The sequence below is a fragment of the Acomys russatus genome, chromosome 3 (genome assembly GCF_903995435.1).
Source record: "Acomys russatus chromosome 3, mAcoRus1.1, whole genome shotgun sequence".
NCBI lineage: Eukaryota > Metazoa > Chordata > Mammalia > Rodentia > Muridae > Acomys > Acomys russatus.
The window spans coordinates 57590728-57606487 of record NC_067139.1 but is presented as its reverse complement, the minus strand read 5'-3'; the positions used below and the strand labels follow the sequence as shown (position 1 = coordinate 57606487).

The window sequence follows — 15760 nt, the reverse complement described above, 5'->3', positions numbered from 1 at the left end:
TTGTTATTTAAAAGCACTGCTACACCGTATGAAAAAGTTTACCTCCCACATACCACAGTGAATACTTCAGGAGTGAACTATGCATTTGGTAAAGGGGCTAATAATCAAAGCACCTCCTCCCCTTTTATCTTTATGTTTCTTCGTTTAGCATCAGCTGAAATATGTGGAGTGTCTGCTTCTATGAGGTTTCACCCCTTGTTTCTTAAATAATACCACACTTTAAAGACCAAGTCCTAGACTTCACCAAGATTACGATGAACACACATTGCTGTGCTCTGTATTTTTCTAAAGGTTCCTGCTACTTTTTCTCCTTCACTTACAGTATTTTAAGAAAGCTTTTGGGTTCCTCAGCCTGACACCCAGGAGGACAGTCAAGCGGCTTGGCCCCACCCCCACCCCCTGCATGTTTGCAAGGATACTCTGTTCTCAGTTTCACCCAAATTAGTCCCAGGATTTCAGTTGTCTTTTTCTGCCCAACATTCCATTATGTGATTCATTAAAGTCTTCACATGAAATACTTTGCAGATGAGCTCTGTCATAATCCACATTACAGTTTTCAGTTGTTATTCCTGTGGGAAGTCCTTTCTCTGGGCATCCACAGACCTCTGGAAGGGCTTGACCTGGGTGCAGCGAAGGTCAGAGTTCTCTCCTTCAATACTCCAGTGCCACTGGTGGCCTTATTCCAAAGCCTGGGTTAATCGTGAAATAGTCCAAAGGAGTGACATTCCAAATCCTTGTTAGTTCTACTTGCAATTAACTGTTTTGAAAACAAACAGAAGAAAACATTTAAACAAATGTGGCTTGGCTAACAACTATTATGGTGGACTGTTAATTAAGGCGAGTTGGGATCCCAGTATGCCTGATTTTTTATTTTCATTTTTCCTATCACAGCTAGCAATCTCTGCTGTTGTGTACAAAGAGATAACAATTCAGGGACACTGTCAAAAGTGTAGGCTGGAATGGGACTCATGCTAGCCATCACTTTGCTTGAGAAACCTGATCAGCAGGGGACTGTTTTTCTGTAAGAGAAACTGGATAGGCATTTGGTTCCCTAAGAAAGCAAAGTTGAACTCTCATGAGAGGAGAGGTGTAGGACACCTTCCATACCTGTTGCATGTATTACTTTACTACACTTCTGTTTTCCTATTATAGAGCTCTGCCATTAGGTTGAAATCTGTTAAAATTCTTCCATCAGTGGCCAGGTGAGCAGAGAGAAGCTTCAGGGCATGACTGCACTTGTGAGCCAGTTGCCCTCCACTGTAAGCAAGTCCCAAGATGTAAAGAATCTCCATGGCTGAATATGTGGCCAGGGAACGCACAGAGCTAGTGATGCCCATGTCAGTTACAATGATCTTCTTCAATCCCATCCTCTGACCCATCTGGCTCTTACTGACTGTGCACCATTCCAGAGCAGCAGTTGACATGGTCTCAATGGCAGAGCATTACTCAATAACCCAAAGGAGAAAGATGCATCTAAAGCACTTGCTTGTAAAGCATTTACACTGCAGTACTACACCCTACAGAACATTCCTGTCTATGGACAGTGTGGATTTACCATAGCTGGATTTTTCTGCTTTAGTCTCAACTTTAGTCATCAAAAGTGCATTGGTTCTGACATAGAAGAGAATCAGAGGCCTGGGGACATGCTTTGCCTTTAGTGAAACCAATACTGTGAGCCCAATGGAAGTATTCTAACACACTTTATGTTTTAAAGCCTTATCCTTGCCCCACAATTTTTGTTTTTAAAGGAATGAGGCAGTAAGACCCATTTTAAGGAGAGAAAAGTAAAATGAAGTCTTCAGGGCTTATAGCAGTACCAGGAATCACATATACTTTGGTTATAATTCACTGACAGTGCTGGGATGCCCTTCTGTCTCCTGGGTGAGCCTTCTAAGTGCATATGAGCATATTCGATGGCTAGAGGGACAGTGCATGTTTGGAAACGGATGTTTGCTAGAGCTTTCGTGGCAGGCATGGTGAATGCTACATTATAAACCAGATTCGGGCTCCTAGGGGTAGATTGCAAGCTGAGGCCATGGCTGCAGAAAATGATTTCTAAATGAATACAATATGAAAATGTTACTTTATTTCTAATTTTACATGTGACTTTGTTACTTGGTTGAATTTCAGATTGCACTTGAATGCATGTCTATTAATGTGATATGAGATGCAGGCAGGATTTCATCTTGAGTGCATTTGAATATAATAGCACTGGAAATGTAATTTGTATTCTCAAATTTTATAAAGCAAAATAAATCAATCTTGGGGGTGGTAGCCACATTGAACATATTGCATTGATTTCTTTGGGGGTTTTCTTAAGATAATTAACAACTTCCTTTTGCAGATCCAAGTTGGGTCTTGATGGGAGTCCTATCTCATCTGAACTCTCTGAGCCCTCCATACATATGCCATCCTCATTTCTTTCATCTCTAGGAGGTGTTACTATGGGAAGGCCTTCATAGAACTTTACCTTTAATTCCTCTTGTGATTTCTATCCAATAGAACTTTCTGCAAAGGTTGTTATAGCGACCAGGGCATCTTTTGGGTTTGCAAGGCTATTGAGCTCTTAAAATGTGATTCATGCACCTAAAGAATCCAGTGGTGCGTTGCATCCCCTTTCCTTTCAAATAGCTGCATCATTAGTGGCCTCCAATTTGGATAGCACAGAATCAGAGCACCAGTGAGAGCCAGCTGCTCCTATAATCAAGTGAATGAATCATGGGCATTCTAATAGTTCTATGGTCACTGTGATGGTTCTCTTCTGTGATTGGACAGTCCTCCAAAGCCTCCAGCCCTTGCCTGTTGTATCTTGCATCTTGATGACAACATATCTCCTACCCAGCACTTACTGGGCTTCTCATGGAAATGAAAGCAAGAAATAGAGGATGAGAGTAGGTAAAGGGTGTAGAAAGTTAAAGGGGTTGGAAAGAGAAAAGTCTAGAAAGAAAATGTCCATGGAAGGTCTGAGTTTGATGGTGTTGAGTTGGTCTCTATGCAGGCCTTCTTATCACAGTGTCAAGAGCTGTGACATCTATCACTTGGATAGTTCAAACCCAAAGAGATGCTTGCACCTGTGATATCTGCGTATTTTGTGGGAAGGGGCTTGGAGCTCTTTGTAATGTCAGTGATCTTAACAGCAACTGTGATGCTTTGCTGATTTCTAAATAATACCCACATATTTGGGGAGGTGCATGGGAAGGATGCTATGGAATACTATTTTGGGGTATGTTCAATGTTATATGCAAAAGCAACCTGTGTTCTCACAGCAGAGACTATGAGCTAGGAGCCCTGGAATATTCTAATCACATGGAAGTGAGGAGTACCACAGACTCCAGGAAAATATGTTCATGATTTTCTGGACTGTCTAAAAAATTTCAAACTCACGGAATGGTGTTTTTATTTTCTGCACTCTCCTTGGGATTTGAGTTTCACTAAAGCATTTTCTGCCCTTGTTTTCCTTATTAAATTAGCAAGACTGACTCGAAGCAGAATACACTGCTAGGGCTTGAAATGTTGTTGAAAGAACCAAACAGATGGGCATGCAAAATACCTCAGGTTCTACTTAGATTGTGGAGGATGGTGCAGGGAGTGGGCTTGCTGAGGTAAAACGCTTTCTCTGATAAAAGTTGGAAAGGAAAAACATGTGGGACAAAACAAAGGAAACAGAGAAATGCTTGGCCTCATGTTTCACCCTTATTTTTTATTGTTTGGTTTGTACTTTAAATTGTTTCCATGCTTAAGGAATAGTAAACCCTGGGTGCCATTGGCCAAAGTTTGTGCGCTGTCCTGTCGCTCACTGTCTGGGCCCTTTGCCTAGCATTTGTTCAGTAAGCTTTTGCGTGGGTGTTCAAAATACAAATCTGGTCCTGCTGCTTCTGTAAATATCTTTAGTAGTACCTACAGCAAATGTCAGCAGTGTTTTGCTGTAAAGGGACAAATAGTAAATGCTTAGGCTTTGTGGGCCATTCTGTCTTTGTTATAATTCCTCAGCTTTGGCATTATGGGCCCAGACAGTATGTAAACAAATGACTGTTCCAATAAAACTTTATTTACAAAATGAGGCTGGATTTGGGCCTGAGCTAATCCCCAGCCTATAGGAAAGTCTTCATATACCTTGGACTAACCCTTAAGACCTTTTATCATTTGACCCTGACCTACGCACCCAGGCCCCAGTGCCTACTCTTCTCAATCCTCAAAGCCCTGTGGTCTTAAAGTCTCCTTACCTTTGCCCATGCAACTTCTTCCATTTTGAATCCTATTTCCTCTTCATTCCTATGTTGCCTTGAGTTTGACCTCTGTGCTGTCATGTACAGAATGCCTTTGGCCAACTTCATATCCCAGAATGCTTTGCTTCTGTCTGTAGTGTAGCTCTTACCATGTAGTTATTTCTCAGCCAGATGTTGATAGGGTATGTGATCCCATTTCAGTTAGCACCCAACTTAGCATTTAGCACAGTGAAGGTCAGATGACCAACCATCGTTAACTCAACCCACCAATGGGACTGTGAGTCTCTGAATCATTTGAAAGTCTAGATGGGAACCCTGGAAGCCTAAATGTGAGATAGTGGCCAGGGTTATGCTGCTGGAGAAGGCATGGGGATAGCCAACAGGAACATAGCCAGGTGGACCTGGGCAAGTTACTGTTGAGATCCTAGGAGCCCTGGACAGCAGCTGCATGGCCCAGAGGAGAGTGAGCTCAGCAAGCAGTATCTTGGATAGGGCATCAGGCCTAGCACAAAGATGCAGCTCATTGGACAGAGATCAGAGAAAGTCGGCCTGCCTGTATGATTAATGGGACAGAGGAACTGACTCATGAGGAAAGATTAAATTGCCTTGAGGAACTGAGATGCAGGACCAATAGAGGCAGATGATAGCAGACTCCAAGTATGTGGGATGGATAAACACCCTGGAGGGAGCAGCTAGATTCATTAGGGAGGTGAATAAGGGGTCCTGCCAGAGGATGGGGGGGTGCTCAGAAAGGGTACCAGAAACACAAAAGCTGGCAGGTGGCGAGGATAACTCTGGACTGTTGGAAGGAGAGGTGCCATGGGGAGTTTGCTGTGGAATAATGATTTCAAGAACTCTGGTGTTTTCATCCTCTATTGCCTTGCACCTTGCTATGACCTTGACCTTGACCTAGAGAGATGGCATTAGAAGAAGTGCCAGGGAGGGCAGCTAGGAACCCTGATGTAGAAGAAAGGAGCTCCCCTTGCTCCTCGTAGATACAAGTTGCCAGCTACAATGGCAAATTTGATGCCCTCTTCTATGAAGTGAGTTGCTGCTGGCTGCTGCCTAACTTCAGGTTTTTCTGAAGCACAGGACACAGCCCTCAGCTCCTGATGCACCTGAACAAATCCCAGCTATACTGTAATATGCACCCTTGTTTGGTTAATACCTAGTAGTTAACCCAGAAGCAGAAAGACTCAAATAGTATATACTCACTTATATCTGGATACTAGCCCAAGGGATATGTCCCATGAAAGTCTTCACTTACCAGGAAAGTGGGACAGAGGGGAGGACATCCTATTGGGATTCTAGGTGAGAGAAGCATGGGAGAATGGGGAAATAGAAGGATCCAGAAGGTCCTAGAAACCTACAAGAAGAACATTATGATAGGCAGATCTGGACCCAGGGGTCCTGCTGAAACTATGGCACCAACCAAGGACAATACGTGCCGTAAACTTTGAGCCCCAACCCAGACCTAGCCAATGGACAAGGCATTCTTCACAATTGAGTGGAAAGTGGGGTCTGACTTTCTCACGAACTCTGGTGCCCCATATTTGACCATGTCCCCTGGATGGGGAGGCCTGGTGGCACTCAGAGGAAGGATAGCAGGCTACCAAGAAGAGACTTGATACCCTATGAGCATATACAAGGGGAGGAGGCCCCCCTCAGTCACAGTCATAGGGGAGGGGAGTAAGGGGAAAATGGGAGGGAGGGAGGATACAAGGGATGGGATAACAATTGAGATATAATGTGAATAAATTAATAAAATATATTTTTAAAAAAGAAGAAGAGCACTGGGATGCGGACACTAGGGGGCCAGGAAAGCCAATCACATCACAGTAAAGGGACTCCCTTGCAAGTATAGGGAGGGACCTGGTGGCAGCCACCTTGCAAATGTTGTATTTCAAAGCAAAAAACAAAAACAAAACAAAACATGCATGATCTATTGAGTTCTGAAAGTAATGGCTGAAAAGGGGGAACTGAAAAGATGTTTAGCTTCTAGATATTTGTATGACAAATGTCGGCTTGGGTTGGTACTATAAATGTATGAAATCTAGAGGCACATCCTGAAGTGATATCTCTATAAAAAGCATCTACACTCAGTTCAGTTTGTGATTGAATTCTGAGTACAGGGACCTTGAGATTTCCCTACCTGCAGGAAGGTCAGAGCTATAAGATCATAGGTGTGTGGGTCACTACTAGGTTTCATTACTGGTAAACTTATGATATCATCTTGCTATGATGGATAATTTCCAATAACAATCTGAAATAGTTGTGTAAGGAGATCTCTGATGTATTGTTTTATTTGTAATCTGTCCCAGCTGTCGGCATTCAGATGAAACTCGAATTCTTCCAAAGGAAGTTCTGGACTGCTAGCAGACAGGTAAGTTCTAATGAGCATTTTGAGGTATTCCCTGCACTGTTACTATACAGGTGTCTGCCTATGGGTGACTGGAGTAAACTTGGTGGCTTTCTGATGGGCATTTGTAAAATGTATTGCCAGCTCCTCAGATTACTGTTCATTTCTCTGTAAAATACAGCCTGTCAACGTGTTAGACACCACATGCCGGGCAATGCAGGGGATTTGCTCCTCAGAACTGTTTGCATTATGAGATCAAGAGAGTAACTTTACAAAGGGAGTTTCTCTCTTACTATCAGGGCCCTTTGCTATTTTCACCATGACTTTCTTCTGATCATATTGTGATGCCCAGCTAGTTCTTTGTGCTTCTCCTTGTGGCATTGTGGAAGCCATCGCAATGATCGGCTTGGTCAAAGCATGCTCTGGCTTTCTAATCAAGGGACTTCCAGGGGCTACTGCACTGGGGAAAGGCCGACCATTCTTCCCCTCTGTTGTGTGCTCTATTAACAAAGCATCACAGGGGCATCTGTCCAGTATTCAGGAGAAATGGCATCCACTAAGTTACTTCTGCCTGCCCAGGTCCAAACATCAGAAGTATATTTCCAGCAGAAATGAAATCAGCACACAAAAAGGCAAACCAGCATGTCCAGGTTTAATGTGCACTAGTAACAATATGGAACCAACCTAGAGACCCATCCAAGGATGGATACGTAAGGAGCTTATCATTTCTTAAATTATGATATGGTAGGAAACTATAATCTAAGAACATAAACAAGAGTTTCCTTTTAAAGTCATTGAGAAATAGCCTTAAATTAAATAATGACATAATTATATCTTTTGTTACCAAAAGATCTGAGATCTTTAAGAGATACCATCAATGCTGAATAACAACATAAATTAAGATGGATGGAAAACAGCCAGCGCTCCCCACATTCTGTCTTTTATACTATGATTCTGAATCCATATGGATTCTAGTCTCATCTTGAAACAGTCCCTTTGGATGAAAACTGGTACTTGTACCACAGGCCATGACCTCCTTAGCTAAGCAACAGCTGCAGCAAATGCTGAGATGGCCCAGTAACATGGTGCCCCTGCTTCCTTCCCTCCCACAGTGTGCCTCCCTGGATGGCAAATGCTCCATAAGCTGTGATGATGAGGTAAGGTGCCCTCCTGCTCTTGTTTCTGCCCAAAGGCAAGTGTTAGATGGTGCATCTTGACAGGGAAATGTTGCTGTGAATAAGGCCAGGTCTGACACGTCACTCTGGGATAGCCTTTGGACGGGAGGAGGCATTTGTGTTGCTCCCCACTCCCCACTCTCCAATCACATAGTTTGTTTCTGAGAGCCAGAGAAATCAAGCTTAAAAGTATCCTAGAGTGCGATGCTAGAACGCTGCTGTTTTGTTTACAGGACTAAGTAGACATTACTCCCGTTTGAAGATCACATTTGAGTCCCCAAAGCTTTGACTTCATGCTTCATCTTCTTCCCACCATCAGAACAATAGGTGAAATAGGTAGGCCTCGTTTTATAGGTAAGAAAATCAATGAGGAATCAGGCCAAGGCAGTTTATAGCTACAATCCAAGAACTCAGACAAGAGGTGGTGGCAGGAAAGGCAGCCTAAGTTCAAGGCCAGCCTGGTCTACATAGAGAGTTCCCAGCCAGTCAGGCCCAGGACCATATAACAAGATCCTTATAGAAAGAAAGGGCCTGGTGTGTGTGTGTGTGTGTGTGTGTGTGTGTGTGTGTGTGTGTGTGTGTGTGTGTGTAAATGGGAGTAGAAGGAAAGGAAAGGAAAGAAACCCAAAGATGAGATAAATGAGTGGTAATTAGCAAGCTGCAAATCTTGGTTAAAAACTCTGAAACTCAAGTTTTCATTCTAACATAGCCATTAAGATGCTCTATCTTGCCCCTTTCCCTCTCCCTCCTTCGTGGGGAGGAATTTGAATCTCTCAAGCCAGCAATGAAGGGAACTAATGTGTCCCTGACTTAAGCCTACCCTTTGGACTTTGCTTTTATCGTAGCTAGCATGGCACCCCCCTCCTTCCCTCCCTCCGTGCTTTAGCTACACGTCAATCAATTCATCAACTAAACTTTATAATCAGATACTTACAGTCCTTTTGGTTACCACAAGGCTTTCAGGATCACTTACCAAACATAATTTCAACCCAGAAAACATAGGTTAGGAGTACAGCTTTTAAAACTGGGCAAATGGAAAACAAGATCATAAATATAAAAGGGAGTCCAGGACAAAGTTAGAACAACAACAAGAAGAAGAAGAATGCTTGGTTCCCAGTGGTCTAGCTGCTAGCTTAAAAGAAAAATTGTTATCAAAACACTATCATTGTATGAGTCACCATATCTGCACAGCAAAAGCCAATCCGTCATGTTTTCAGCAGAAGCCCAACTTTTTCTGATCATCAGATCAAAACCAATTTTCCCTGAGGAGTGATCAACACCCGTTTCAGGAAGCTGAAGGATAACTTTTATAGGCTAGCCAGGGGAGCTCAGATTCCCCTTCTGGCTTTAAGACACATCAGCATTTTGTAGGAGCTATTGGGTTGAACTCCATCCTCTTGCATCTCTGGAGTGTTCAGATGTCACTAAAGGGCGTGTCACCGATGACAGCAGCTACAACAAGAGAACAGGGAGTGGCTGGTTGGCAGGAAGGGTGGATGGTACTTTGGAAACTTGGTTGGATGAATGGGTGATTAGTTGGCAACACATGTACATAGCTGTTTAAACAGTTTAATAAAGGCAAGAGGTAGTGTTTTCCCTACAATTCACTCTACCCAGGTGTATCTCCCCATAAAGACAAGTGAAGACACATCTCTACTTGGGCTTGGAAACAGCCAGTTTGTTTTGCCTTGACCACTGGTGAGGGAGGTGCAGCGTGGTGCTTAAAGGCACAGGCCATGGAGTTGAGACTGTTGAAGTCCTAACTTTGACTCTGGAAGTAGGTAGCAGTGTGACCTTGGACAAGTGCCCAAACCTTTCTTTCTCCCTGTTTCTTCAACCACATAGTGGGTATAGAAATGGTTGGGTCTCTGTGAGTTTGAGGCCAGTCTGGTCTAACAAAGTGAATCCAGGACAGGCAAGGCTACAAAGAGAAACTCTGTCTTGAAAATATATATCAAAAGTCACAGTGAAGAGCGTATAGGGAAAAGAAAATGGAAAAACTCTATCGTGTCACCTAGAAAGGGGACACACTCACTACTGCTGTCCCTAAACCAAACATGCACCAGACTGTTCTTCCCATAGGGTGGTGGTTCCCCTGTGCCTGAAGATCTAGGTGGCAGTGGCACATATGATAAGGCACAATAAACATAGGCCACAGTGCCCTCATTAGTACCATGGTCATTCCCTATTGCCTAGGGAAAACTCATGTCCTAAAGGGACACTTTGAAAAGTAATCCTTAAATTGATCCTTTTTTAAAAAAAAATTTGATCTGATATTCATGCCCTAGTTTGTACTTTGAAATTTTCATCCATTTGGCTTTTGGCTACTAAGTTTTGGCTCTAGGCAACCAGTTGGCATTGTTTTCAATGGGAAAGCCAGCCCCACATTCCTACTTAGACCCAATGCTATTTTTTTTCCAGCAGACTCATGCCATGTGTCACTCTTTTCATAACTTTTAATTAGGTACCTAGGGCTGTCTCACATCCTTTCTCCTCCCCAGTTGCCCCCTATTCCTTGAGTCCCCCATTAAAATCAGTTTTGGCCTTATCCTGAACCCATGTCTCTGTCTGTGCTACCCACACTGAGAATGGTCCACTTTCTTGGACTGCTCAGACACACGATGGCTGAGGGCCCCTGTGGCTCATTTGTTTCCCCATCAGCCCATTCTAGGCCCTAGCAAGTGTATGCTGTGGGAGTGGTCGGTGCATGCGGACGGACAGATTTCTATCTTGTAAGAGGACATCTTTAGTTTACAGTAAGAGCTGGAGGCATGTGATTGGCAGGACCCAAACATGGGATGATAGAAGAGTTTGCAATCCACCCAGGGTGAATGTCAGCTCTAGTGCATTCCTTCATGATGTGGTGACTGAGTCCTTCTTGGGAATAAGTGTCTGGCTGCCATTGGAAACCATATGCAAGGCATGAAAAAGGGCTTCCAGGTCGATAGCACTCCTGCAAGGGCACCAAGCTGACCAAAGAGCTATGTTTGGCATTCAGAATGGAAAGGCCATGCTCACCTACCATTTCTCCATGGCTCAGCAAAAGAGCCACTTTTGGTCTACTCACCTATTGACAATCTCATCACCTATTGACAACACCCGTATTTTGCAAAGACAGAGGAAGGTTAATGGCTACCTGCGAGAGGTCAAAACCTTTGTGATACATGTAGCTCTATGCTTCTGCCAAAGAGACAGAGATTGGTGTGGTATATGAATTGTGGAGACTTTAGGAGTCTTGGTAGGAATTTCTTCTGACATATGAAAGATTCCTTGAATGAGGGCAGATGAAGCTGAATAGGGCTAAATACAAGCAACTGGATGCCTCCATTTTTTGTAACACCCAGGCTGTTGAGTGGATAGGCCAGAGGGTCATTTAATAGGCTAGTATGAGGAAGAACACAGGTGATTTCTATCAGACATGTATTTTTGGAGTTAGTCCTTTATAAGCAATGATTTTTAAAAGTGGAATCTCCCTCCCCCCCCCCCCATTTCTTTCCCATGTGTTTGTGCATGTGTGTGTGCACTGACGGCCCCAGGAATCTTAGCTTGGACTTCTACTTTATTCATTGAGGCATGGTCTCTCAACCAAACTTAGGGTTCACTGATGTGGATAGGCCCCCAAGCCATCCTGTTTTGGGGATCCCCACTTCCGCCTTCTGAGGCTGGATTTATAGAAGAGCTTTCATGTCTACTCAGCATTTACTTATGTTCTGGGGATCTGAGCTCCCATCCTCCTGCATATACAGCAAGCACTGTAACCACTATGCCCTCTCCGCAGCCCAAAAGGTAGTATTTTGATTTATACTTACCCTATAATGAGAAGACAGAGCAAGTGAGGGGGAAGGCAAGGTCAGTCTGTTCCACACTAGGGATCACTACGGATCTGGTTGGGAGACCCGAGAAAGGGTGCTAAGGAATAATACTTCTTTGTGCCAGAGAAATGCAGGCCTCACTCACCTGCCCTTTACTCACAGACCTCTATCATTCTGTCTGTCTGTGTATCACCCTCCCTCCTTCCCTCCCTCTATCCTTCCCTCCCTTCCTCCCTCTTCCTCACTCCCCCACACCTTTCAAAATTGTCATGCTGCACAGTGCTGAGCTTAAGTGAATTCACACACACACACACACACACACACACACACACACACACACACACACCATCAAAATCAAAATTGTCATGTTGCACAGTGCTGAGAGTAAGTGAATTCCGACAGTCAAAACAAACAGAGGGCACCCTCCCAAGACAAACAGTGCAAAGTCCCGCCTCCAACCCTGGACCTCCTGTCTGGACCTGTGCCACACTTGACTTCCTGAGAAACTGTAGCACTATGGCACGGAAGATGTTCAGAAAAGGATACATGGTAGGTGATCAGTCTTCTCTGGTGGGTGGATGCCACACATTTCTTAAAGTCTTGCTCATCACCAGCCAAGGTGCTTAGCCTCCATTCAATTGGGCATCCTGGCCGACCTTCTCACTCCCCCATGGAATGACAGTAGCTGCCTTACTAGAGTACCCAAGCATTATTTAAGGTCATGCTGATAGTGACAGTCAGAACCCCCGACTTCTAAGCTAGCATCTCAGCCCCAGGCTGATAGGGCTTTCCGGTTAACACTGGGATTGTCTGCTATGCCTGCTCACTTCCCATCATCCTTTCCTTCCAGTCTGCAGTTTCTGAGTTTCCCACACCAAAGAAGATCTGGGTGTGTGCCTCAGTGACCTGAATCAAATTCTCAGAGCAATACAGAATCAGCAAATCATTGTCGAAAGATCAAACAGACAACCTTCTTTCTGCCTCTCACTCTCCTGTTTTCCTATCTCCACATTTTAAGACCCACCTGATCCTGCAATATCCAAAGATGGCCATGGAGTACATACTTACTGTGTGTCTCAGACCGTGGAGCTCCTGATCTCCCCACATCTTCATCCTGTTAGTAGACCCTTAGGGACAGGGGTATGTACAGTCATCTTCCAAAACACCAGGGTTTCTTTAGGGGGAATAACATGAAGAGGTAAAGCTAGGGAAATACTCCTATCTCTTTTCACTGGAGAGACAATAGTATTGTATTCATCAAAAAACAACCTATGCAGCAAAAACAACTGATCAGACCCGATTGCAGGTGATTTCACCCCAGCTCTTCCCCACACCCCCCACTGGACTCTCTCATTCCAAGTGAAGACTCTAGGTTACTGTACCCCTTGGCCATAATTGAATTCAAGAGTTGTTAACAGGTAGGCCGTTCGGGGAGTTATATAGTCGCTACAATCGCCTTTTACTACTTACAGGTAGACAACGCAGCACTGCCTGTACTTTAGATCCAATGGCCTAGGTCTCCACCAGTGAGTGTGACAGGGCTCTATATCTTCCTTGGTGACCTGTCGGCCACAGTATTGGCAGTACTTGATTCTTGCCTAATGGACTGAACAAATCTTTCTATTCAGCAGAACCTTGAATTTCCAACTTGGCCATAAACAAGTCCCACAAGGTATACCCCCTTCTGCCAGCTCCTATCCTGGTATCCTCATGGTACCAGAAAAAGGTACAAATAAAAGTGGTAGCAAGATACATGGTCTAAGAAGGAAATACCTGTGTCCCTCTGGGTCCCAGTGTTCTCAGGACTGAAGAAACAGATGTGCTCCCCCACAGTGTGCCCAGTAGCACACACCAACTGGAGTACATACAATAAATGATGCTTTTTTGGAGACCAGGCTGCTGGGGCCCCCGGGTTCTTCTTTCGACCCTAACTGGTAGGATGCACACTAAATCTCACCCTGATCTGGAATCAGCTAGTGTTTTTATAGATTCTAGCCTGTCTTTGGCTTTTGTGCTTTCTTCCATAGCTTGTTCCTCAGCCGGTAGAAGGGCACACACAGAGAACCCCCCCCCCCCTTAGCTATATCTGGGTTCAGATAAGAAAGGTTCCCCAGTTAACCAGAAAACCTCTTTTTGTACCTGTTCACAACTAGTTTTCTTACTATTGGGCCGTCTCTTCTTGTAGAGATGTTTTGGGCCAACATGTGGCAGTTGATATTAATGTGTGTTTTGTTTTTTGTTTTTGTTTTTCTAAAGAAAAAATGTGATACTAGTTGTTTTTAAGGAATTCTGACATTGTATGTATATTTTTGTAGAAATTATTACTGAACTTAACATACTTCAATCAGGTTTCTGTAAAATCCAAATTAAAGCAATTCAAAAAAAAAATTGCTGTGTTCAGGGGTCTTGGCAACCACCATTAGGGTTAATCCCTGACCTAGCAGACCCAAGCACAGTCCATTTTGAGGTTTTGCTTCTTCTCAGCTGTAGCACAGCAGGCTCTTAATGTGGAGATGGCCTGACCTTTCTGCTTCTGTCGTGGTCTTGTAGTTGCTCTGCAGTGACTCTGGCAGGACCAGGTCTGCCTTAGTTGTCTACAGGTTATGTGTTTTCATTCTTCAGAGAAAGCCTTCCATGGACAAGCAGGACCTGGGGCCCTAACTATGTCCAGGCATCTTCTGGAAGGGGGAGTAGCCAGCCTTAGTAGGGACCGAAGGTCTGAGCTCACAGGGCACTGGGTTCAGATGCCACATGCTTGGTTCTATGAGCATGGGCCTCAGTTTTCTTCTCTGTCCAAGGGGAACTTCCTGACCTGGACATATGAAAAGGCTTTTATGGTGTAACCTTGCTGTTCTTCTTCCTGTTCCTCCATCTTCTTCCTCAACACCTTCCTCATTTATCCTCTTCCTTTTCTTTACAACTATATTTTTAAAAATTAATTTATTAAACTTTGTTTTATATGCATTGGTGTCAGATCCCTTGGAACTGGAATTACAGACAGTTATGAGCTGCCATGTAGGAGCTGTGAATTAAACTCAGGTCCTTTGGAAGAGCAGATAATGCTCTTAACCACTGAGCCATCTCTCCAGCCCCCTACAACCATATATTATTAAAGAAATTCTTCCTGTAATAGTCGTAGTCTGTTCACCAAGGCTTAGCATTTCTCTCTCTATAGCTTGTTCTTTTTTCTTTTTCTTTCTTTCTTTCTTTCTTTCTTTTTTTTTTTTTTCAAAATAAAATTTCAAGCTGGGGAAATGACTGAGAGGGCAATAAAACTTGTTGTACAAGTACAGAGATCTGAGCTCAAATCCCAGCACTCATGTCAGAAGCCAAGCAGAGGAGCATAGTGGAGACAGGATGATGCCTAGAGCTCCCAACCCACCAGCCTAGATGACACAGTGAGCTCCTGGTTCACTGAGAGACCTGTCTCGAGGCAATACAGCAGAGAGTAACATCTTCTCTGGCCTCGGTGCACACTTGCACATCACATGCCTCATACAAATATACCCCCCATACCACGGATGCTAAATTAAGAAGCAGCCTCCACCTCAGGTGTAGGTAGAACTCTCGCTCTGCTCTGTTCTTTGCACCCCAGAAGAGAGCGGGGCTTTGGGAGGACCATGTCACATGCCTAAGATGCAAGTGTCCTGCTGTCCCACCACTTGCCACTGTGAGGACAACAAGAAGCAAGGTTGGCAAGAACCAGATGTTTTCATCTGACAAGTTTTATCGAAGCTTTGTTCTGAGGAATAATTGTGGAAATAAGTTTATTTTTAAAATTTGGGTATAGAGGCAACTCTATTTTTCCAAAGAAACAAGTAAAGTAGGGAATGGGACCAATGCTAGGCCAGTTGCAGGATGGGGTCTCTCTTGGTCCCCTTGTTTAGAAACCAATTTCTTGAAGCATTTTCTATGCTTCCCCTACAGTGATAGTTTTCCTTCTGATCCATCCTAATATGACAGGGGATCCTTCTGATTCGAATTTTCCTCTATCTTTACTTCCATGGTCTTCATGACATTGTTCCCTTCTCGAAAAGTTTCCACTTGATTTCTGTTCATTTTTTTTTACCTTGTCCCCTGTATTGTGTTGGCTAGTATCTATAATATTAGGCTGAGATATGGACCAGAATTTTTTTTTTTAAAGGGGCAGGGGTGATGCCAGGGATATGTGGGTAGGGATGGATGAAT

General features: G+C 43.9%; 1 protein-coding gene across 1 annotated transcript in view; it reads left to right on the top strand.

The window, feature by feature from the left end:
• Cacna2d3 (calcium voltage-gated channel auxiliary subunit alpha2delta 3) overlaps positions 1 to 15760 on the top strand; it is an 811541-nt gene that overhangs the window by 720261 nt on the left and 75520 nt on the right. Inside the window, exons 28-29 of the mRNA XM_051140839.1 lie at positions 6548 to 6609; positions 7698 to 7742. Of these exons, the coding sequence (XP_050996796.1) occupies positions 6548 to 6609; positions 7698 to 7742 (107 nt within the window). The remainder of the gene's footprint in view (positions 1 to 6547; positions 6610 to 7697; positions 7743 to 15760) is intronic.